The 25,964-nt window shown below is 37.8% G+C and overlaps 1 protein-coding gene and 1 long non-coding RNA gene across 2 annotated transcripts in view; one reads left to right on the forward strand and one right to left on the reverse strand.

Annotated features, from left to right (window-relative positions):
- Nucleotides 1–14,423, forward strand: LOC136265726 (uncharacterized). Its single transcript, XR_010705709.1, has 4 exons — nucleotides 1–223; nucleotides 10,466–10,757; nucleotides 10,808–11,074; nucleotides 14,288–14,423. It is a non-coding gene; the product is annotated as an uncharacterized lncRNA (long non-coding RNA).
- The window catches only part of LOC136265721 (protein NLRC3-like), a 24,662-nt gene continuing 7,593 nt past the window's right edge, over nucleotides 8,896–25,964 (reverse strand). The window contains exon 2 of the mRNA XM_066060630.1: nucleotides 8,896–11,620. Within this exon, the coding sequence (XP_065916702.1) occupies nucleotides 9,069–11,620 (2,552 nt within the window). The 3' untranslated portion in view covers nucleotides 8,896–9,068. The remainder of the gene's footprint in view (nucleotides 11,621–25,964) is intronic.

Below are 25,964 nucleotides of genomic sequence, written 5' to 3' on the forward strand. Positions count from 1 at the left end.
CCTTAGCAACCGCACTATGACGCAAACCGAAACACGGATGTTATAGTGCGCGAGTTCCGTTTCCAATCCCTATGTGTATAGTATATCTATGGTTTTATCGTTCCCAGTGCTGTTATTTCGCTATCCAGTAGTAGAGAGGAGCTACTCATGTAACCCAAGATGTAACCAGTATCGATTGTAGTGAGCTATCAACTAGCGGATTTTGGGCGCTGGCAGCAACTTGGTGAGTCGTGGGGTTGGAGTCTTATTTACCGTGGCACAGGAATATCGAATCCTATGAAAAATTCGATGCGCTCCTGGTAGCCAGCTGCAGTAGGTCATAATAAGGATGGGCTATGTAAACCAGGGTTTAAGCCGATTGGCTGTTCGTAATAGGGCTTCAGCAGCATACTACCTTATGTATCCAGTGGCAATGTGTTTTTTTTTTAATGGACTGATGGATATTGTGTGTATATTGGGCATTTGTTTCCCCAGTAAACACCAGGTACCCACTGGTGGTGCTGTGACAGCTCACCAGGTCCCCAACTGTATACAGCTGGAGCAGTATGAGTAAAGTTTGTTGCTCAAGGAATCACCAGATTGGAATCAAACCCGGAACCTTTCAATTACCAGGCCAGTGCTATAGCCACTTGGCTATGCTGCCTCACTGTCCTTGTCGCAACTTTGTGGTCATTGTGTGACTGGGTTCTGCTACTTCTCCCTGTGAGATCTAGACCTGGACAGTCCTTTGGATTACTAGACCTGTCCCAGGAGGATTCTGCACAAGATTCTAGTGCCTGAGTGGTACACAGGCATCCCAGTGTTGGTTTGCTGGGTGGCAATAATTGTTTCACACAACTTCCAGCTTAGGCTCTGGGTGTGTGTGTGTGTGTGTGTGTGTGTGAGAGCGTGTGTGGAGGACAAGAGTTCAACACTCCATTCTATTTTCGTCATGTTGTTCACATGTGATGTGTTGTTTCATTAGGCCATGGTATGTGTTGTATTGTGTGGGAATTCCAGGGGTCGGTCAATCAGAAAATCCTTGAAATTTGGCTATCAAAATTGCAGCAAGTTTCAATGGTGATATTTCAGAAAATAAATCTCCTTTTATACCTGGGGCTAATTGTTGGTAGGAAACCATACCAAGGGGCCATATTTACTCCAGAAACCATGGTAGATCTTGCAATGGCTGTTGTTTTAGGTATGTGGAAAGTATTCGAAAAAAATAATTGACAAATTTCTGAACTTTGATCAGTATTTCACTGAGTGAGAGACCTTTCGACCAACATCCCTAAATTGTGTAATGTTTTAGGGATTTCAAGTATTTGATTAGAATTTCAATAATATAAATCTTTATCTAGGTGTTTACTATAGGATCATTTCACTGCTACTATTGCATGAAATGAGTAACTGACAGGACCTCAGGAACCTCAATGGAGATGCAGGTGTGCTTTGCACAAATCAATTAATGGAGCATCCATCAGTCAATTATCTAGCTAACTCTAAGCCATCCTGGAAACCTCAAAGGGTGTGTCTGTCACATATGGTTCTTATCAAGACACACGGTAGTGTGTCGTGCGGCCCAAGAAGCCGACGCGTAACACCCGTGAGTATATTGACAGGAAGAAAGAAAACGCAATTTTCGCACCTCCGTAGCTCTGTGCTTCCTTGATGAAACAAGACGATTTTTGCTGTGGACATGCCCCCCAACTGCAGCACTCCACATTCCAAATTTGAGCGAAATCGCTTCGCGCGTTCCCGAGATATGCGACTTCAAAAATTGGTTCAGTTTCTTCGTTTTTTTTTCTTCTTATTTTTCTTTTTCTTGTCGCACACTTACAAAAACTGCTATAAAACTCGAACGCCATATCCGATTGCCTTGAAATTTGGCACACAGAAGGGGGATATAAGGGCGCATCTCGGTACCAACTTTTGCTGGAATACGATAAACAGGCAAAGAGTTATGAGCGATTATTCACGAAAAATAACACCAATATGTTGTCACGCCTACACGGTAAACCGCGTATGGGAAGAAGCTGAAAATCGGTGGGTGAATAGGTTAACTATTGAACCTCAAACCTTTTGTGGTTTGAAAGAAATCGAGCTAAAAAAACAGGAAGATACAACAAAAAAACCAACAGTGTGTAACAATTACGGAATCGAGATTAGCTAATAAAAAAAAAACGACTGCTTGCCACGCCTACCAGATAAACCGCTTGGGGGTAATGCTTTGAAAATCGTTGTACAGATGGAATAATCATCTTAGAAAGGCTCATCAATGGTGTAGAAGAATCAGACTTAAAGCCACGGAGTTATAACACGAAATCCAACTTGGTGCAGCAAGTGCGAGATCGAGATACTCTAATAGAGCAGTCATCCTAATAGAGCAGTCACCCTGAAGAGAATTCAAGAGATCAGCTAGAAATAAGAAACCTGTATAGAGATCAGCTACACACAAGTCACCCTGTAGAGAGATCAGCTAGAAGAAGTTACCTTGTAGGGAGTTCATGCAACTGTGGAAAGAGATAGTTCAGCTAGAAAAAATCACGTTGTAGAGTTCAGCTACAAAGAAACCACCATGTAGAGAGTTCAGCTACAAACAAATCGCCCTGTGGAGAGATCAATAGAAGAAGTTACCTTGCAGAGAGTTCAGCTACAAAGAAACCATCATGTAGAGAGTTCAGCTACAAACAAATCTCCCTATAGAGAGATCAGCTAGAAGAAGTTACCTTGTAGAGAGTTCAGCTTCAAACAAATCACCCTGTAGAAAGATCAGCTAGAAGAGGTCACCTTGTAGAGAGTTCAGTTACAAAGAAACCACCATGTAGAGAGCTCAGCTACAAACTAGTGACCTTGTAGAGCATCAGCTAGAAGAAGTTACTTTGTAGAGAGTTCAGCTACAAAGAAACCATTCTTTAAAGAGCTCAGCTGCAAACAAATCACCTGTACAGAATTCAGCTACAAATAAATCACCCTGTAGAAAGATGAGCTAGAAAAAGTTACTTTGTAGAGAGTTCAGTTACAAAGAAACCACCATGTAGAGAATTCAGCTACAAACTAGTGACCCTGTAAAGACATCAGCTAGAAGAAGTTACCTTGAGAGAATTCAGCTACAAAGAAACCATCATTTAGAGAGTTCAGTTTCAAACAAATCACCTGTAGAGAGTTCAGCTACAAACTAGTGACCCTGTAAAGACATCAGCTAGAAGAAGTTACCTTGAGAGAATTCAGCTACAAAGAAACCATCATTTAGAGAGTTCAGTTTCAAACAAATCACCTGTAGAGAGTTCAGCTACAAACAAATCTCCCTGTAGAGAGATCAGCTAGAATAAGTTACCTTGTAGAGAGTTCAGCTACAAACAAATCACCCTGTAGAAAGATCAGCTAGAAGAAGTCACCTTGTAGAAAGTTCAGTTACAAAGAAACCACCACGTAGAGAGTTCAGCTACACACTAGTCACCTTGTAGAGACATCAGCTAGAAAAGTTACCTTGTAGAGAGTTCAGCTACAAAGAAACCATTCTGTTTAGAGCTCAGCTGCAAACAAATCACCTGTACAGAATTCAGCTACAAACAAATCACCCTGTAGAGAGATCAGCTAGAAGAAATTACCTTGTACATAGTTCAGCTACAAAGAAACCACCAAGTAGAGAGTTCAGCTGCAAAGAAATCACCCTGTAGAAAATTCAGCCACAAACAAATTGCCCTGTAGAAAGATCAGTTAGAAGAAGTTACCTTTTAGAGAGTTCAGCTACAAAGAAACCATTCTGTAAAGAGCTCAGCTGCAAACAAATCACCTGTACAGAATTCAGCTACAAACAAATCACCCTGTAGAGAGATCAGCTAGAAGAAGTTACCTTGTAGATCATTCAGCTACAAACAAATCACACTGTAGAGAGATCAGCTAGAAGAAGTTACCTTGTAGAGAGTTCAGCTACAAACAAATCACCCTGTAGAGAGATCAGCTAGAAGAAGTTACCTTGTAGATCGTTCAGCTACAAACAAATCACCTTGTAGAGAGATCAGCTAGAAGAAATTACTTTGTAGAGAGTTCAGCTACAAAGAAACCACCATGTAGAGATTTCAGCTGCAAAGAAATCACCCTGTATAAAATTCTGCCACAAACAAATTGCCCTGTAGAAAGATCAGTTAGAAGAAGTTACCTTGTAGATAGTTCAGCTACAAACAGATCTCCCTGTAGAGAGATCAGCTAGAAGAAATTACCTTGTAGAGAGGTCAGCTACAAAAAAACCATTCTGTAAAGAGCTCAGCTGCAAACAAATCACCTGTACAGAATTCAGCTACAAACAAAATCACCCTGTAGAGAGATCAGCTAGAAGAAGTTACCTTGTAGAGAGTTCAGCTACAAAGAAACCACCATGTAGAGAGTTCAGTTGCAAAGAAATCACCCTGTATAAAATTCTGCCATGAAGAAATTGCCCTGTAGAAAGATCAGTTAGAAGAAGTTACCTTGTAGAGAGTTCAGCTACAAAGAAACAAATCACCTGTACAGAATTCAGCTACAAACAAATCACCCTGTAGAGAGATCAGCTAGAAGAAATTACTTTGTAGAGAGTTCAGCTACAAAGAAACCACCATGTAGAGAGTTCAGCTGCAAGGAAATCACCCTGTATAAAATTCTGCCACAAACAAATTGCCCTGTAGAAAGATCAGTTAGAAGAAGTTACCTTTTAGAGAGTTCAGCTACAAAGAAACCATTCTGTAAAGAGCTCAGCTGCAAACAAATCACATGTAGAGAGATCAGCTAGAAGAAGTTACCTTGTAGATAGTTCAGCTACAAACAAATCACCCTGTAGAGAGATCAGCTAGAAGAAGTTACCTTGTAGATAGTTCAGCTACAAACAAATCTCCCTGTAGAGAGATCAGCTAGAAGAAATTACCTTGTAGAGAGTTCAGCTACAAAGAAACCATCATGTAGAGAGTTCAGCTGCAAAGAAATCACCACTGCCCAAATTTCAAGGCAATAGCTCTTTCCAATATGAAGTTATCAATTGTCAAAGTTGGCAAATTGTGTGTGGAAGGCCCCTTTTCGCAAATCCAGTCACATATGTATTATATATATAATTTGTACATTTACTGATAAAATATTTAAAGTACATCTACTTCATCTTTTCTTCTTCCTGTAGTAAAGAAAATAAACATAGGTTAAAAAAGTCCCAAAGCTGGCCATAGGCCGGCTTTGGGGTATACAAATACAAAAAGAAATGAAATCTAATCCAAAACAGCCAAGCTGTAAAAAAGTGTGCGGCCCTCAGAAAGGCTATGGTGAAAAAAGATGTGAAATCCAAGGTGGCGGCCAAGAAATGGCTGTGATGGTAGGTTAATGGTAAAAATTTTAATAACGACAATTCAGGTGAATTTTTGTGCCGCTTCACAAAATTTACCTGAATTGTCATTATTAAAATTTTTACCATTAACCTACCATCACAGCCATTTCTTGGCCGCCACCTTGGATTTCACATCTTTTTTCACCATAGCCTTTCTGAGGGCCGCACACTTTTTTTACAGCTTGGCTGTTTTGGATTAGATAATCAAGACAGAAGCAAAAATAACTGATTTTATATAGCTCAGAGTTTTAAGATTTTTTTTCTGAGATTGTGTGTGAGAGTCCTATGTCATTTGTGACTCCTAGGGTTGTGATTTTTATCTGATCTGAATATTTGAATTCATTGAATGCTTTATTAGAGTAGCGAGTGTTCTATTAGAGAAGTTAAATATTTTTTTTCATGTTTTACAAATGTGTTTAAGAGATTTTGTACAAAACTTCATTTATCAGGTATCTGAACTGCAGGTGGTCCCTAGGAGTTCAGATGTGTTTCCATTGTTTATATCAATTGTTATAATATAGCAGAGTCTAGCTAGACATTAGTCCACAACATCAGTTTCCAGCACTGACGAACACAAGGACGTCACTTGATATCCACTGGATGGTATTTGCTGTGAGCTGCTACATTTCCAAAAACATTCATTATTCCCTGTCTAAGCTTGAAGTCATGGTACAATATTTTACCACCAACAGCTCCTTCATGTTGATAATATGCTCCATTCCACTACCCATTTTCACATACTTTGATGGCTAATGCCACATCTGAATTTGAGCTCGTACATATTTGCGTTCCACCACCATAACATTGAGCTCTCTTGTGCTGAATAGTAACTTGATGTTTCTCCACATAGTACCACGATAAAACTCCAAAACCCAGCACAACGAAACAGCTTCAAACCATAGTTTGGTAAGTGGTACGCCTACTCAAAACAAAGCATTCCACTCTATTAACGGTTACAATTAATTCTTTATACATTGTTCGGAAAAAAACACTTTAGTTTCCTTGTTAAAACTCCAAAACTGAGAAAAGCCATGAAGCAGTGGGCCTTATCTTGCGTTGGGTTAAAAATGACAGTGTGTTTCACTATTTTATTACATCAGATACTCACCTTAGTAGTTGTACGTTCATTTGAACTAAGCTTTACGTATTTACTGAGTAGTACTTTGCTACGGCACAAGGAACGAAGCGGCCTAGTGCGTTTAGTAACAGGTGAGAGGGGAGAGGGCGCGTTAACTGGATGACGTACCGTAACGAGGATTGTACGTGACGTCACTACAGGTTTAATAGGCGCGTTGCCAATCCTTTATTACGTGTATTATCTATGATTTTAAGGACCTTAAAAATGCAATTAGTGTTAATTGCGTATGACGTAACAATTGGATACTGTGGATACCCATAAAATGTATTGAAGCAGGAAAACGATGATAATTGATGGTTAAATCTCCGCACTTACAAAGTATACGGTATGTTCCAATTCTATGTATAGGCACCAGCCTATTATGCTGGCATAATTTTGAGCATAATAGGTGCCTGAAAGCATCAAGCATAATAGGCAGAATAATTGTCATACTGTAAGCAAAATGTATGCCACAGAAAAAGTTGACTTACAATAATAAAACAGTTGATGCCACTTATATGGCATTAAGTAATTATCTGACATGACTGTTATTATAGTTTACAATGCAGCCAAATTCTTAATGCACAACAAGCAGTTTTTACATTTAACCAGTTGTTCATAAGCCAAAGTTTGTTATTATCCATAAAAAGTAACAAAACATTGGAACTGTGGCAAAAATTTTGAGCACTGCAGCATAGCATAATATGTTAAATTAAAGCATAATAGGCTGGTGCCTATCTCTGTACATAGAACGAAACTACATTAATTTCTCTTTCACTTCGTGGTTGTCTGCTGTGAATAGGGTAAAGGATGAGTGAGTTATAGAGCCGAAAAATTTAAGATTTTGCTGAACAACGCATTACATGGCTGGTAATAGTGAGTTTGTACTTGAAAATCATTCAGTGTAGTAGAGGTTTCTGTGGTTCGCGTCAAAGATAAAGGCTACTATAGACTTAACAGGCCAACAAGCAAACACCATGTTTAGTGAGTCAGCAAACACTATCCAGGTGATCGTAACGCTTGTTTTAGTGTTGTTATTCCATATAAACATAGAAACAAGCACCTGCGTCTTGCATGCTTCGTCACTAGACAACTTTTTCGCCAGGCGCTTTCAACTTCAGCAGCTCATAACTTGCCAATCGATCGCTACACCTAGAAGCAGCAGACAACCACCATCAGGTGTAGAAATTAATGTAATTTTCCATGCTGTCTTCAAAACACGGATATCTTTAGGATTTAGTTTCCGCGGTTGTCCGTTTCCCAATGGTTTCTGTACATTTTCATGGCTAACCACAGCATCCAGTATTGCGCAATAGCAAATACCACAGCAATTAAAATACTTACACATTAAATGAAATGAACTGGTCTATTACAAGACACGCAATTAATTATATAAGGTCCGTACTTTGATGTAGAGATGGGTGATATGCAAATTACCACAAGTGTTGATACAATCGTGTACACTAAAGTGAATATATTGATACTCAATACCAGAAGGGTTGATACTGATACAGGTAGCTCACATGATCATTTAGCAAGACTTTGATTCATTGTAAATGGGAAGTAACTGTACATGTTATTTTAATCTTTTCCACCTTTTCAAATATACTTTCTGTAAACAACTTTAAACAGGGTGTAGGAGTTCTACAGACCTTCAGCACTTCAGTGTTCTGTAAAGTCTTATAAATAAATAAATTTGAACATCTTTAGATGGCACTTCATGCCTGATCAAGTTATAAAGTGCTGTTTATACTTGTGACTAGCAAAAAAACTTGTGCTGTATCAGCAGTGTTTGAGATATTATATCAATACTTTGCAAAAATCCTATATAGTACTAGTCTGGCGTAGCCATCCTGCACGCGGGTTGGTTACGCCAGACTAATATAGTACTGTAATTCGCTTTATTTTCATGTAAAAATACTTTTGTATGATTTACGAAGTAATTTGATGTTATGTAAAAATTTTTGTGTAAGAAATTTTCATACAAGTACTTGCATTGGCGTATATATGACCACAGGAATACCACTTGGCAAGGCTTTTTTGGCTGCTGCAGTTATAGATCTGAACAACCATGTATCAATTGCATTAGGTTAACATGCCCCATGAATAATGAATTGTGGTTTACTAAACTGGTATTGATCAAGTCAACACTCAATAAGCCAGTGCATTGAATTTAATTCACCAATATTAACAAAATTCAGCCAACAGTACCTGAGGGTAGATAGAGCTTACGAATTACAATCAGCACATGCTATGTAGTAAGTCAATAGTTTCAGTATTTTGACCTTTGCATGGTCTGCTATATTTACCCACATAGACACAAAGCTGAATGGCATTGTAGTTACAGAAAACAAGATCATGCACCTTGCTAATTATATAACTATACTGTTTTAACTGAACACGCATGTGATAAATTTAGCTTTTAGTATTGAAAGCTTCCCCAAGTCAAGTGGACAATTTGTATCCAATTTGTGAAATTGTGAATTTCTTCACATAAATGTAATAGTATGTATAACACACTAATAAATTAATTATTATGTGTACTATATCACTAACAGAATTGTATTGTTAACAATAATGGATTTCTGTTCAGCCATTCAGGCAGAATGAATAAAATTAATAGTTCTAGTACAATTCAAATTTGACATCTTGCTGACCACATGATCTCCTTTTGATGTTGATACTTTCTATATAATTTTTAATGCAATTGTTGCTAGCCAGTTTTTTAGGAAACCCTAACTTAGTGATGGAACTGTTTCCATTATATAACTTTTCCAGTAGCAAAATGGCTGATTCTTCATTCAAAGTACGACTACCCCACAATAAAAGCTCTTCTAGTGTTTTATTTTTCATAATGGCTTCAGCAATTGCTGCAGCTCCGTCTTGACGTATGATATTGTTGGTCATATTAAGGACTGCTAGTGATGTGTTCAATGACAGTGCGTATGCAATGGACACAATTCCTTGTGAGTCAATGTTGTTGTTATTGATGTACAACACTCGCAAGCTTTTCGTCTTGGTTAGGCCTTCTGATAGGACTTTTGCTCCATCATCTGAGAGGTTATTATTACTGACATTTAGTTCCTCTAAGACAGCCGTCATATCAGATATTGCTGTTGCTTCTTGTGATGTTATATTACAACCAAACAAGTTTAGTACTCTCACTGTAAAAGTTATCACTGCATTAGTGATATCCTTAACACAAGCAAAATTATTGCAACCTAACTGCAAAGTATGTGGTTGAACATGAACAATGATGTCACCAATGAGGGGAAGTGATGCTTCAGTAAGGCCATTTTGCATGAAATCAATGGTGGCAATGTGGTGATTTTTCTTTGCATCTCTACATAGATAGCGTTGAAGAATGTTAATACCATAGTCTCCAATTTGACAGTTAAATAGTATTAATTCGGTACAATTAGTATTAGTCAGAAATAATCCTAAAGATTCTACCTGGCAAGGGACTATTAACTTGTGATCTTTTAAGTTGATAGCATTCCCATGAATTTTTTTAGAAAGAACTTCACAAACCATATCATTTTGGGCTTCCTTAAAACACTGAAACATATGAAGTATCTTTACAGTATCATTAAAAAATTCTTGTGGAAAAGTGCAACCTTCCGAGGATTCTATTGAATTCATTACAGGTATTTCAGGTGTAGTGCAAATAGTGACAGGCTCCTTATGATTACTACGGATAAAGTACCACAATTTCCATGGTAGTACAGGTACATTGCAATCCTGTAAAATATCCACATGCAAACCAGAATGGCTCAACAGCCTCGGTATGGTAAGGGTAAGCAACTGTGGATCAGATGGCATTTGAAAAAATTGATGAAAACAATCAGAATTTGGCTGAAATGGCATACTTGATTGAAACAGATCAGTAGAATAATACTGTTTGCACTGTAAGGGTGCACATCTAAAATTTTCACTAGTAAAGCCACAATAAAAGATCCACATGTTGTAGAAATGAATATCCTCACTACTATTGGCTTTCTTAATAAACGATTCTTTTGCAGGAACTTGATCCTTTTCAACTGTTGGCAGATTGGCAACATAGCAAGCAGCTAAAAATTCTTGGACTGAAAAATGAATGAAGTTGTAAGATTTTGCATTACTGTGGTGCTCTACAGACTCAAGTAATCCAAAACTATCTTTGGGTACTTCTTTAGAGGTAAACACATATTTGTCTTCTACAAGATGTCTGAATGCAAACTGCTGTAGTTGCTGTAGTGTCTCTTGTACTACAGGTGGAAATTGCTGCATTTCACTGATCGTTTTGTCCTTTGGTATCATATTTTGAGCTTTAAGGTAATCACATATTTTGTATACAATAAAAATGTGGTACATTTTTGTTATAGTTGGCGGAAGTTCTTCTGGTTGATGTAAGATTATAAATACAATGATTGATATCACTGATGGAGTGTAGCACATGGCATCAATGTTGGGATATTGTTGAAGATGTTTCTGCAGTTTTTCAAGCCATAAAGGAAATTTTTTTAGTGATTCAGTAATATATTTTTCCCTACTAGACCGGTAAAATCCAAGAATTTCAACTCTTTGATCGACCACATCATGTAGCCAAGCTGAGGCAGATGGTCGCGACGTCACCACTATTTTAGCCTTAGGTAAGTAGTCTCCTTTAATAAGTTTAGAGAAAAAAGAAAAATTACGTAATTCACTATTCATCTCATCAAAACCATCCAGAATTATTGTGACACTTCCTTTATTTTCTAAGTAGTCGTTAAGCAAGTTAGCTTCACTAGCTGACTGCATAAAGTATTCTGAAAATTCTTGTACTGTTGAGATTTTCTGTACATTAGGATCTCTTAAAAGTATTAGCAGTAAAACTTCACAAGAGATTAACTCACTTTGAGTCCAACTGTTCACAATGTCCAAGCAAAGAGTGGTTTTACCAATACCAGGAATACCTTCAATAAGTACAACTCTTTTGGGATTGTTGTCAAATGGATGATGCAATATTTTTTCAATGTACGATAATTTTTGTGACATGGGTGACTTACTATCACTTCCTGCTGGGGCAACTTCATATAAAGTGATGGGCACTGTAGTCTCTTCACCTTTTACTAATACTTGAGTTTGATAGAGCACAGAATGACGTCTTTTGTACTTTTTAAAGCTTGCTCTTTTTATAATGGTAATTAAATCTTTTCCTGTGTAAAAGTATAGCATATCAGTGATTTAAAATTTACAGCATATTAACAGACAAAATTTAAAAAATGCAATGTTTATGATGTGTGCATGTGTTGCATGGCTGAATGGCTTGTCTGCACAGTACCCATGCATAGTAAAAGTTCAGCTATGTCTCACTGACCACAATAACTGTGGAAGGAAATTTCTAACTTTATCAAACAGTACAATAGTATCACCCAAATAATAAACAGTGCATGCTAAAATGTTGCCTTTAAAATCCATGTACCCTAGAAATATCTTGTATGGTGTTAAATCTAAACAATACATACACCAATATTGGATTAAAAATCATCAAACCAGATTTTCAGTCTGCCTGTCTTCCTGCCTGACCACAGTCATAATGCCAATACAGCCACCATTTTCATCACAATACTTAATTCACATGTGGCATGTGCTGTTTAGAGTTCTGACAAGTGTATGCCCTCTGTACCTTGCCTTTCCTTTAACCTTTAATTGTGATTCCTAAAATGAAACCATATCAATGCATTAATTTTCCATATTGACACTTTATGTACTTAGACTATGGTATGGCTCATTTACAGGTTTACTAAATCACTTAGTCACCTGACATGTTCACTTAGTAACCCGCCCTCAAGCAATTTTGTACATGATAATTATAACACGAAAGGCACACTACAGTACTTGATAATACTGTAATACTCTTCTTCTCCATGTTCTGCAAATAATCCTGGACAAATAGTAGACTAGGCGGCATATCTACTGTAGCTCTAGCCGTTACTCTGGTTACTGGTTGAATAATTATTTTTGTGGGTGCTGTAAGTACTTCAGGAAGAAAGCCATTCCGCTGTTTTGCATTGCTCTTTCACGCTCTGCCTATAAAGGTACGTACTTTAAACCATAGTCTAAATAAGTTAGACACCGCGACCAATGGGATTTAAGTGATTTAGTAACCCCTCAGGCCCTTAATAGCACCCTTGCTGCGCTTGGGACGCTACAGCCTCAGGCCATCGGGATTACTAGATCGCTTAGTTCCCTTGGTCTTGGTGTCTAACTATTATTTAGATGTCACAAATTTATTTAAAACACTTGCACTGGATATTATTGATGGACAGTTGGTAGACGCTGTATCTATGATTGGCCACATCCTTTTACAAACTAGTTGGACCAATATGCCTTGATCTAGCTGAACTAATAACAATTGAGGGACATGACCCTTAGCTGTACTTATAGCGAGCAAACATAAAATCCACACCTCTTATTGATACACTGTATATTCGGAAATATGAATATCATACAAAATTTCCACAGGAGTCATACAAAATGGTGATTTTGGATGACTCTTGTGGAAAATTTTGTATGACATTTATATTTCTAAATTTACAGTGCAGCATAGTGAAACACAAGGCACAAAAAAACCACATTACTTAAATATCATGTATTGTCTAACTGAAATGATGGCATTGCAACATAGGGATTTGAAAAACTCTAAATTGGCATTGATAATTAGTTCTGTAGTACATACAATGTAACAGCCCGCCCCACTATGGTTCATAGTGGCTACGTTTAAAAAGTTATGCATTGTAACCATTATGCCTATATGTATTACATGCATGCAAATTGTGCAGCAAACCGTTGCATGACTTGACAGGATTACAATGCAAGGCATTAACCTTTTACCCAATCTTACAAGTACTGTCATAAAATCTGACCTGCGATCTTATCAGCATGCAAGAATAGAAACTTTGGTGCCAAGAATTGGATGGATTTGCTTGCAGAATCCATGTGTAGCATAAATTTTATCAGGCCACTTTTGGATATGGAAAGATGATAAAGACATCATCAGTAATATCTGGGTATGGTGTCCAGTATTGTCTTCTCCAACAATAATGCAGACTGGAAGCCCCAGATAACTGGAGGTAGAATTTTGATTAAATTCTAGAGTGCTTAACTTGAGAACAAGTTCTAGTATGTGTCTGAGGGTTTCTATAGGAGGATAAATCAGTTGTTTATGCCAGGCAGAGTGGCAAACGTCCAAGCCTAGTTGATTTGGGATACAGGTATAGATTTGACATTCACCATGACCACAATTTGAGTAATATCATTGATAAACTGTGTGGGTAGGCTAGCAATTTCTTCATGACCACAAAATTTGTATAAGTAATCACACACATTTAGGGAATAATTGTATGAGTATCAGTCAAAATTGCATGAGGTAATGTGTAATTTTGGCTGATGATGCAAATTTTCCTACTAATCACACAGTGATCACCCTTCATGGTTTGTAGTTCAGTTCTATGTGGCCATTAATTTCTAACAGGTGATTGCATCTTTCTTCCAGCACACTTAAAAGCCTTCTTAATTTGATTGGTTTATTATTATTATTACTAGCAGTGGTACCTGCCCTACGGTGCAGGACTGCTTACAATGTCATGCACTTTACACTCTAAGTTTAATCATGTAGCTATATGTAGTGACAAAAATTCCTACACAGTATTGGAAAGCAAAGTGTAAAACATCACTTGTCTGTACTTTGACTTAGTTTATATACTTTAACTTAGTTTAACATGATTATGCTTCAAGGCACACATTCAGAAATAACGTTGCACCAATAATACTCAGAATCAAACTGTAGTATATTGTGTATACCTATAGTGTTTACCATACAGGTACAAATGGTGCTAGTAGTAGTACCTGTCCTATTATGCACGCTGATGCTGACAACAAAAGACATGAATTTGTACATACAGTACCTACTTTACAGTGCAGCCAGAGAGGATTATAACTAGTCTTCGTTGATCTGACATTATGTCAGATCAAAGTCAAAGTTGATCTGACATGATCTGACATTGTATGGCAATGCTTAGCAGTATGCATAAGCATGCCAAGTTGGGGCATGCCCCAGAAATTTCTTTGGATTTTCAAAGCTTGGATGTGAGTATTTTGACACCCAAAACTCCTTCAGCAGCCATGCACTGTTACATTGTTAAACCACATACATAATAAATCTGTAATAATAACACTACAATGATTTGATATCAATGTGATGTTTTAACTGCAGGACATTTAAAACCCCTTTAGAAGCCATGAAAATAGTGTGTGAGCATGTGGTAGAATGGTGCAGATTGTACTTCATTGAAAGGTGCAGGTTCAATTCCCTAAGTCAGATGATTTTTTTCTCTCGTTTTTAAAAACATTTTTGCTACACCTTTTTAAAAGCTGTTTGACTGTTCTATTAGAGTCGCTGACTGTTCTATTAGAGTATATCGATCTTCTCTAGTGGAAATTGGTCGGCCATCCTTGACCGGTTCAGTACATAATTGAGCGGTCTTCGAGCCAGTTGGTCGGTAAATGTCCGATGGCCGACCATTATAATCCACTCGGAGTGCAGCACTTGCCATACTGTGTGTGTTATGTGCTAAATGTGCAGAGCCATCTCCACATTAACTAAGTAATGGGAACCAAGCATTAAACATCAGTGCCATTCATGTATGGTGATGTCGATGTCACTTTTAAAGAATGTGAGCTGGGTGTAGCTCTAAGCTTAGCCTTATATTATCCCATCATGTTTACCACAAAGGTGTAAACAATAATAGAATGTTAGTAGTAACTGTCATACAGGCCATACAGGTAATGATACCATTTCAGATTCTACATGACATTTGACTTACTGACTAAAAAAGAAATGAATTTGTACATAATGTAGCATATAGCATCGGTGTACATTGCCCTACAACACTGGCATGGTGCAGCAGTTTCACATGTTATGCATTCAAGTAAGGTGATAGATTGCTATGGCTGATACCTGTGGCTGATACTTGTGCATTCCTTACATGCCATTAGTTACACTATTAATTTCTGTATACTTAAAGTCTATTAAAGCTTTTAGTGGCTAGCACTGAAGGTATGACAGCAACATGCACTGCAGCCTTTGCATTACCTAACCTAACAAACTGGATATTAAGACTACAATTACTTAACTTAGCTAACAATAAAGTAAAACAAAAACGGGCCAAAGCACTGAAGTAATTAATGCTAGCCTATATAATGTAATAAATATCTTGTCATCACCTCAACACCTTCTTCAGTGAAGTAAAAAACTGCGTTGATTACAAAGACAAAAACACTTGAAAAAAAAAAGAGATGGTAAGCAGGTGTCCAGTGAGAGAATAATGGTATGGTATGGCATAAGTGTGCAGTACATGTAACAGAAAAAAGGTGTAACCAAAAAGATTGCCAAACAGAATTCAAACTTGTAACAAAAAAGGTTGGTGAAACAAAAAAAACTTGTAACCAAAAAGGTTGTCGAAGCAAAAAAAAAGTATTAACCAAAAAGGTTAGATAAAAAGAAAGAGGCCATGTTACTACTGGGATTTGATCTGGGGACTGAACAATCGCAAGTTGAACGCTCTAACGATTCGACTAAATGTAATCTGAGGCTTGCTTGAGCCTATAAGTTGTTTATAAAGGCATGCTTAAGTTGAATGGAATAGGTGTTTACTTGCGGTTTGCATGCGGTTTACAGAAAGAATTTTTGTCTGCACCCTTGCAATAATCGCGCTGTAAATGACGAACGACAGTAGTTAGAGCTTCATTTAAAAGCGAGGTAATTCTTAGATGATGAGTACTTAGTTTGGCACAAAAAACGCTTCGATATGTGCATCAGCTGGTGAGAAAATAGTTGGACACCATCGGAATTGTAGACGGACAGAGTTTCAGACAGATGGCTTTTGAGCTTTATATATATATGTGACCGTCTCAGCAAAAACCCGACTTGTTTGCACAAGTATGCGTATTGAGAAAATCAAATTTTAAAAGTAATTCGTAAATTACGCATGCTACAAAAAAACTACGCAAGTATTTATCGGGCCAGTACTCGAAGAAGGAAGACTCAAATCGATTAAAGCTATATACCATCTTATTCACCTGTTCATGGAGAGTTCGAAAATCTTTGTTTCGTATCTCTAGCTCCAATGGTATACGTGTCAAGTGCGTTTGTTTACGATGCGGTAAACGTAAACAAGATTGTCATCGTTTCTTCTACCAAACCACCTTCATATCCATATGCGTAAGTATCTACAGGGCTAATACTATACCTTGGCTGATGTGCTGATCCACGGTGAACATTTTAAGCCAAATTGCAACGTTGTAGGCGAATCCAAACGGAAGTTATGGCTGTGAATGTAAGCGCCTGTAGTTTATTTTCAGTATAGTCGCTGTACAAATCGATTACTTTGCTCTTCCTACTGTCTATCACTATAATTCCAAAACTACACACCACAGAAGGCTGGAACTGTGGTGATCCATTCCTTGGACACTGCTGATATTGCTGAGTGAATAAAAAAAAATATTTTTTAATTGTGCGAACAAGTCAGGTTTTTGCTGAGACAGTCACATATATAGATATCACATGTCAGCAATTCTGATTGATCTAACTTCCCCAACTCTGAAGACAGTTTACCTATTACAACTTAAACCTTTTGTGGCTGTGAATGTATCAAAGTAACTCCTACAGAATTATAATGCAAAAGCCAAGTATGTGTAACAAACCATCAAGACACACAACAGTGTGTTGTACCCAAGAATGCTTTTGCTCCACGCTGTGAGCATATTATTGACGGGAAGAAAGAAAATGTGGGTTTCATGTGTACGTAGCTCTGTGCTCCCTTTTCCAATTTTGTTCTGCAATCGCTCTCATAATCATCATGAACTGCAAACACCGAACTTGGTTTATGTTAAAGCAAATTCACATAGTGCAAATATGATAAACATGCCTACAGAATAAACCATTTATGGAATAACTTGAAAATCAGTCTGTATAATATAACTGCACCATCATAGCTCAAACTTGTTGCTGTTTACAAGAAACTGCAGTGACAAACTCTACAGAGAAAATAAAACCTGGTGTATATTTGCAGTATTGAAATACTCTAATAGAACAGTCACCACAAAAGTACACAAAATTATCAAAGAATTGATCTCCAGGATTCAAACCAGGGACCTCCATATTTAACTCAAAAATGTCAGCAGTTCAATTTGCTTAATGGTAATATTGTAAGTGAAAGTATGATTAATTGTTAGTAAAGTGTGCATCTGTGTTCATTTAATTACTAATTGTGGCCTGCCACATGCTGACAATATAATGCAGTATTGAACTACAAGTTCAGATTAGTCATTCCTCTGGAATAGTCGATATGGTAGCATTCACATTTTGTCTGGACTTCAAGATTCAAGGAACCACACATGTATTGCCAAGCTCAGTAGTAGATATCAATGGCAGGGACTTAGTTCAAAACCCTAATGGTGGTGCAGAGTTACCCAAGAGACTGCTTGATTCAGGTTTACACACTTAATATATATATATATTGTAAAATTGACTTATGTACATAATGTAACAAACCACAAAGAGCCTTGCACAAAGCAAAGAAAAATCCTCACAAGCAAAATAATTTATTTGGGTGGAGAAAATTTGGCCAACTTACAGTTATTCACATAATACCATACCTGTTTCACTGCCCGTACAAAAGTCTCAATAGTAGCAGTGAAATTTATCCCGTATTTCACTGACAGCAGTGAAAAAGTTGTAATTGCAATTTCATTGGCTAGAATTTATGTTAACAATGTAGCGCCAATTAGTGTCGACGCGTGTTTAGTACATAGTGACAAATTGCGTACATAGCAAAGCTAATGCAGCATATGCAGGGAGTATGGTATTAACTGGCAATAGCATGGGTAGCAGTGAAATTTGGGATAAATACCACTCTTGCTGTATTGGAAATGGTAAATTTCCAATACAACACTCGTGATATTTATCCCAAATTTCACTGCTACCCATGCTATTACTAGTACTAATCACATAGTGATTTAATTTGCCATACATTAGTCTCAATAGTAGGAGTGCAATTAATCCCAAATCGCATGGCCTTGTTTTTGTAATTGCACTGTAAAGTAGCCAATAAAATAGCAGAATAACAGAAGCCTTTTAAGTGCAACAAAAAAGTGATATAATGAATGGCCAATCAAATGAGCTGACAAATAGAAGCCTTTTAAGTGCAACATATGTAGACATTTTGAGTTGCCAATCAGAATTGCTGACACATGAAGCCTTTTAAGTGCAACAACAAATGATGTAATACAAAGAAGGATGATGCAATCACCTGGTAGAAGTTAATGGCCACATAGAACTGGATAGATGTGTACTACAAACCATGAAGGGTGGTCACTATGTGATTAGTAGGCAATCACATGCATTTTCGTGCAATTATGGAATAATTGTACTCGTAACAGCCAAAATTGCACTCGGCTTCGCCTCGTGCAATTTTGACTGTTACTCGTACAATTATTCCCTAATTACACTCAAATGTGTGTGATTACCTATACTAATCACATAGTGATTTAGTTTGCCATACAGTAGTAGGAGTGCAGTAACATCCCAATCAAAAGGAAGTAGGGGTTGATATATTATACACAGGCCCATACCCAGGGGGGTTCGGTTGAACCCCCTATTTTAAACTGGAAATTGTATTTATACTGTAAAATGATCTTTTCAACTGTAATTTGTGTTCTAGCATTCGTTATACGCCTTCCATGGCTTCTACCAGTTGAACTGCGTGTGGCTTCCAGGTATTAACCACAGCGCTTTGAGGTTAGCTATCTGTGTACATAGAAACCACTTTAATGATGCATGAATACAGACAGTGGTTTTGTCTCTATCGCTAAGGCTTCATCCATCTAACCATCCATGACCATACTGCACTGTGAGCTACTATTATTATTTCGATTAATTCCAATCGTAATTAAATATTTTCTAATAAGAACTCAGAATAGCTATGATGAACACCAGACTGGATGGACACTGCACTGTTAACTATAACAACAACTATAACAACAAGTAAGCCTGGCATGTTGCATTCTAAAGTGTCAAGTGTGTGAGTCTGTCAGTTGTTTTCACATTACCCTTATTATGGTTAGCTATCATCCATGTTTGGACAATGATTAAATGTAAGGTTTAGCTTATAGCTGAGCAGCCTTAGAAATGATGGCATGTACATGCACTACAACCATATTTTACTCTCTTGTTTGCATTAGCAACGGTGTGCAATGGGTCCATGTTGAGAGGAATTTGTGTTAATACAATGATGTGTGAGAAGTTTATTTAATCACTGCATGCATTTCTGCATTTAAGCAATCTGAGGTTATTCTCAGGACACTGAATATTAAACCTTTCTCAGCGTCTGGGGACTGCACCCCCAGACCCCTGCATCTGGGATTGCCTACCGCTTCAATTTAGAGCCCCCTTTTGAAATTCCTGCGTACGGGCCTGATACAGTGAATATACATGCTACAAAAAGTATGGAAACAAGTTTTAAAAATGTTACCGCTGAAATGAGAAATTATCCAGCAGTAAAAAAGTAAGGAAACAAGATTAGATGACTACTTGCTAAAATGAGACACACCTTAATGCCTACTTTTGGCTAGCATCTTGAAATGAGGCCATCAAATTAGCCAAAAATAGGGATTAAAGTGTGTCTCATTTTAGCAAGTAGTCGTCTAATCTTGTTCCCTTGCTTTTTACTGCTGGATCATTTCTCATTTCAGCTGTAACATTTTAAAAACTTGTTTCCATACTTTTTGTAGCGTGTATATTCATTGTATAATATATCAACCCCTACTTTCTTTTGAAATTTTAATAATAACTAGTTTCTTAACTTTTTTGTCTAGCTAGCTAGCTGTATTATACTCCTTTGCTTTCCACATAGTATAAATATCACTCGAAGCAGCTCTTTTACCTTTGTACGCAATAAATGCCTCTAAAAATAATTATTGTTTTGTCTTTTAAAACTATTACAGCAACTGTTTAAGGCTTCAGCTGCATTTCTAATGGCCTAAATGTTGATGATTTTACAGTAAAATATCGCTGAAGAGTTTACCATTATAAGAGTGGAACCCTCGCTTTTAGAAGTCAGGATCCCGAGGTGGATCCGCCCCTCAAAGACAAAAATTAGCTAGCTACCTCACAAAAAGCTAAACTGGTAATTAAATCTATACAAAACGACTACCCAGCATTAATGCTAGAGACAACTCCTTGGGTACTACACCCGTTCACACTCACCTTATGCACACGTATTTACACTTCGTTAAAATCACATGTTTGGGTTGTGGCGCATGCCGCAGCTATTAATTATCCTTCAAGAAGAACAAAGAAACGAAGGAGTGATGAAAGTAAGCAGCATGGTACAACGGATAGAACGTAATCGGAACAACAGATTCGTGAATCTGCTGTCATTACCTTGGCTGTCTGAAATTTCTGGAGCTGTACACCTAGCGCTACTGGGTCTTACAGCAGGCAGGCAGGCAGGCAGGCAGGCAGGCAGGCAGGCAGGCAGGCAGGCAGGCAGGCAGGCAGGCAGGCAGGCAGGCAGGCAGGCAGGCAGGCAGGCAGGCAGGCAGGCAGGCAGGCAGGCAGGCAGGCAGGCAGGCAGGCAGGCAGGCAGGCAGGCAGGCAGGCAGGCAGGCAGGCAGGCAGGCAGGCAGGCAGGCAGGCAGGCAGGCAGGCAGGCAGGCAGGCAGGCAGGCAGGCAGGCAGGCAGACTAAATGTAGGTGAATTTTGAAAATTTTAAAACTCACTCTACATTGAACAACTTTTTACTTCGTTTACTCGAGGTAAAGCATCATTATAACAGTACTAATGCATTCCAGGTGTTTTTTTTTGGGTAAAACTTATTGCAAGGCCATTTTTTAAGGTACGAAAATCCACGAAACCATATGATTTCTTACCAACCCCTACTATACAGTACTATTGTACTGTATGATATTACAGTTCTATCATACTGTATGATATTACAGTTACATATTACTTAGAATAAAGAGTAACTTAATAATATTACATATTAAGTTACTAACTAATAATATTACATATTAAATTGCTGCCTAATAATATTACATATTAAGTTACTAACATAATAATAATATTAGCTACAAATATTATGTTCATGCTAAGTTACTTTATTACCGTGTTTTTCAGGTTTCTTGCAAAAAAACAAAGCATAATCGTGAATCAAACACGTGATCTGTAATTCAAACATCTCGAACTTGCAAGGCATTAAAGTGAATATTGCACCTTTTGCCGATCATTGTACACGTTCAAGTATTGCTAGTATGTTGCAAGTTATGTAAGCCTTGCTAGTTCGAAGCATGGATCACGTGTTTGATCATGTTAATGCTTTGATTTTTGCCAGTAAGACAGCTAAGTTAAAGTTAACATACAAACCACATGTGGTCACATGATGCACATCAGTCACGCTTACATACAACACCTGAGCACCATTTAGAAGAAAGGGTAATGGATTAACATTAGTAGAATGGATAATTGGCAGTAAAATCCATTTTAATGCATTACTTGTTCATCATTACTGGTACTATCATTCGTTACACCATCGTAAAGTTACTCGTTACTTTTCACTACTAGCTACTCATCGTGTAATAATATTACTTTTTTTCGTTACTAGTAATGATTATAGTTTCCAAAAGTAACTTAAAGTTATATTACTACATTTCCAAAAGTAACACGTTATATTATTCAGAATCGTGAATTGTAATATATATTATGTAACACGTTACCCCATCTCTGACTCTCTATAGACTGATTTTCAACTATTTTCGGTTTACCAGGTAAAGGCTTATATACACTGTATGGGAATAAAAGTTGAAAATCAATCAATGCATAGATTAACAATTCGTTGTAGCTTAAGCCTTTTGATTTGAAAGAAATTTGAAGTAATATCTGGCAAAACATTAACTAAACATGTGTAGGAAACAGGTAAACAAAATTTACAAAAAGAACAAACCTTCCCTATAGGCATGAGTGAATAATCATTTCTAACGTCATAACTGCAACCTCTTAAATTTTACAACTAGCTGAACCCTATCACCCTAAAAACTTATTCATTGGGCTAAAAAAATCCAAATAACTACTGTGACAACAGAGAAGCCCAAGGAATGTGGCAACACTTAGCAATACCAACTGTGCTACAAACCTGGCATGTTTGGGGGTTAGCTGGCATAGCTGAGGGTGCAGCAGTGGCATCAATTAAAATCTGCACAAAGTCAGTAAGTAAGTCGGTCAGCAGAAAATTCCACTGAAAATATGTAGCAACTTACTGAAAGTGCACTAAAGGAACTTTTAGTTTTATATCTAAACAATAACACCAAGGTACCACAAAGGTATTGTAATATAAAAATTTGCCAAAACCCGATTTTTGGTCTGCCCTGCCTTCCAGCCTGTCAGTTGGCCACAAGGCTAGAGGCCAAATGAGCAGTGCACAGATGAAGCAATGCATGGCCACAATAACTAACTCGTGAGATTGACATGTGCCTTATCTGCCTTGCACTTTGCCTTTCCTTTCATCTTCAATTACATGGTCATCTGCTTCTTCAAGTTGTGGGATAAGGTCTGGTAGATTGTTCTGACACTGGCTGTATTGTGTTGCTGACAAGTACTGATTACTGACCAATATTATTGGATATCTTGCTTAAGCTTTCTACAGAGGGACTACCAGTACTACTTTTTGAACTCCATGAAACTGTACAAGGGACAGGAACTAACCTATCATGTTGCAAGATGAACTGTTATATAATTTCCCTTGAAGGGTACTCTAATCAAGGCAATCTGTGGCTACTCAACTCACAAATACTGGGGGCTTTTACAGGCCTGTAGATTCTGGGATATCACTCTGACACTCCCAACTAGGTAATTGTGTTGAGAACTCGTGAGCTTGAAGGTAGATTTTTCTTCTTTATTTACCACAACCGCAGGTTACTTGTTAGCTAAGAAATAACATTGGTCCCCTCTTCTGATGTAAGTAGAATTGTCTTGGTAAAAGATCTTAAGTACCCAACTTCATCTTTGTGAATATATGCTTGAAGTGATTTGCATCTCCAGGCAATTGATGTGAAAGGACTTGTGGATGACAAACACAGACCCCTGATCTGGTTTGTTGCTGCATGTCATTTCTCAGCCCTGTACAGAAATGCATCTGATGTTATTAGATGATTATAGGCTTCTTCCATTCTATGAGGAGAGATAGAGGTGCCCACTGAAGATTTTAAGGGTAGACTTAAACCACTACTTGGTAATTTTAATGGTTGGCTTCTTTTAGGCAGATTTGCAGTCAGGTGCCAGGAAGGCTGCATTTAGCTTCCCAAAAAGCTGTGAAAGTTGTTAAACTAATGGTCATCTTGACAGTAAGCTATCTGTCTAATTGTCTTGATCTCTCCGATATGTAATTTCAGGTCCACTGTCAGACAGTCATTCCTTGCAAATCAATTTTCTGGGTAGTTCACAGAAATAGTTCTCAATTTGGCAACTAAAGTGCTCTATTAGCTTTTACTCAGATTCTGCCACCAGAAACACGTTGTCCATGTAAATTACCAGCTAAGTAAGTACCTAGTGGTCTAAGTAATTACACATTTGACTTGAGGATCTTTAAATATCCTTGAATCTATAGAGGCTGAATAGGGAAAAGATACCAACTTGGAAGAGAGGCCGAATTAGTATAGAGGCCGAATTAGTATACCAACTTGGAAGAGAAAAGATCAAAACTGGGGGAGAGGGTAAATTGAAATTAAGTATCATTGAGCCTCGGCACTGTTTAGTCAATTCTTAGAATTCTGACTGAGTTTATACGCATTCAACCTTAAGGTGCTATCATTTTATCTGTTTAGATGTTTCAAGTTGACGTCATCTCTGACTTCCATCTGTCTAGATTATATATGAAAACTTGGGTTGAAATATGTATGACAGATGCTGAAGAAGAAACTGTACCTATTCCCCTGATGCTACAATGTTTGCTGCAGACAAGTGAGGATTATAGGGAGGGATAGAATGTAATAGCCTTCTAGTACTGTCACCCATGGGTTCTTTCTAGTAGGCTGATTCTGCCTGCGACTGAACAGAAAAGCCTGTGGAAGTACTATATGCTCTAGAGGGAGAGCAGACCCAGAATTAGGGTTCTGGACAGATCATTTGGATAAGTCTCTCTGGTACTGGAGTCTATGGCAGTGTGATCACAGACATTTGTTGATTGGGTGGTAAATCTGGGTCCTATAATGCACTTTGTGTGCACTGTGGAAACTACAAAGTTGTTGTTGATGATTATCACTTTGACTTCCTAACTGAGGTAGTATTTACAGTCCTTTGAACAATCAGTTTATTACCTTGTTCAAACAGAACTGCATGACCCTTCATCTTCTGCAGGAAGCATTATCTTTGAAAGTATTTTCTATCCTCAATACCTTTATGTTTAAGCATTGCAGAGCTGTGCAGCATTGCTTGATGAAGATGTGGGCTAATGCATTGCCAGATATTAGGGTTTGTTCGATAGACACTGCATCCCCAACATTAAGCATACAGCTTTGGCCAGAGGTGAGTGTAGAAACAGTGGATCCAGGGACTGTAAGAACCAACTTTTTTCTATCCATGATAATGAAGATGGAGTGCAATGAGAAAAATAATATTATTGAAGACATGACAAAGTCTAATACTAGTACAATGAACCAGTCACCTGTGGGCCAAAATTTCTTGACCTTATTAAGCAGGTGGCTGCTATAAGTAGGTTCTTGGTACACAAATGACACATTTGGAGATTTTCACAATGACCAGTTTAGGCAGGTGACCTCATGATATATGGTAAGGCAGGTTTCACTGTACTGGTTAGATGGACATGAAATGACAGCACTTATATGGCAGATGTGGGTAGTTGGAAAAGGCGGATACAATTGGATGCGGACACAGACATAGGCATTTTCAAAAAGCACTTTTACATTTATATAACAGTTATTTTTCATTCCTAACGTTGTTTTTACAGCAGTCTTTGCTTCCAGACCTGGGCGTTGATCTTGTCAAAGCACTTATCCATTTATAAGCGCACGTGCGAAGGACTAGACCAGCACTCCACAGAATGTCAAAGACCATATAGTGTTGTACACATGCTCTAAAGTCTAATACAGAGTTATATAATTGTAGAGATTAGCTTGTATGCCCAGATTTTAGTAGCATGTTTCTGACTCCCTGCTACACAGGCTTTCAGTAACCTCCTTGCAGGTCCCCAGTGGGTAGTGGAAATGATAAAACACCACATCTTGGAAAAGGTGGATACGGTCGGACACGGACGTGGACACAGACACAAATATTTTTAAAATGTGACCGGGCCTGCGAAAACAGGGCGTGTGGGCACAAACTACACCTTGCCGCACTACAGGTCATATCTCAGTACCAGAGCAGCATATTTTCATTGTGTAACTTGCATCATAAAGCCAATTAAATGCTTAACAAAAGTGGAACATTG

The sequence above is a fragment of the Dysidea avara genome, chromosome 9, assembly GCF_963678975.1.
Source record: "Dysidea avara chromosome 9, odDysAvar1.4, whole genome shotgun sequence".
Lineage (NCBI taxonomy): Eukaryota > Metazoa > Porifera > Demospongiae > Dictyoceratida > Dysideidae > Dysidea > Dysidea avara.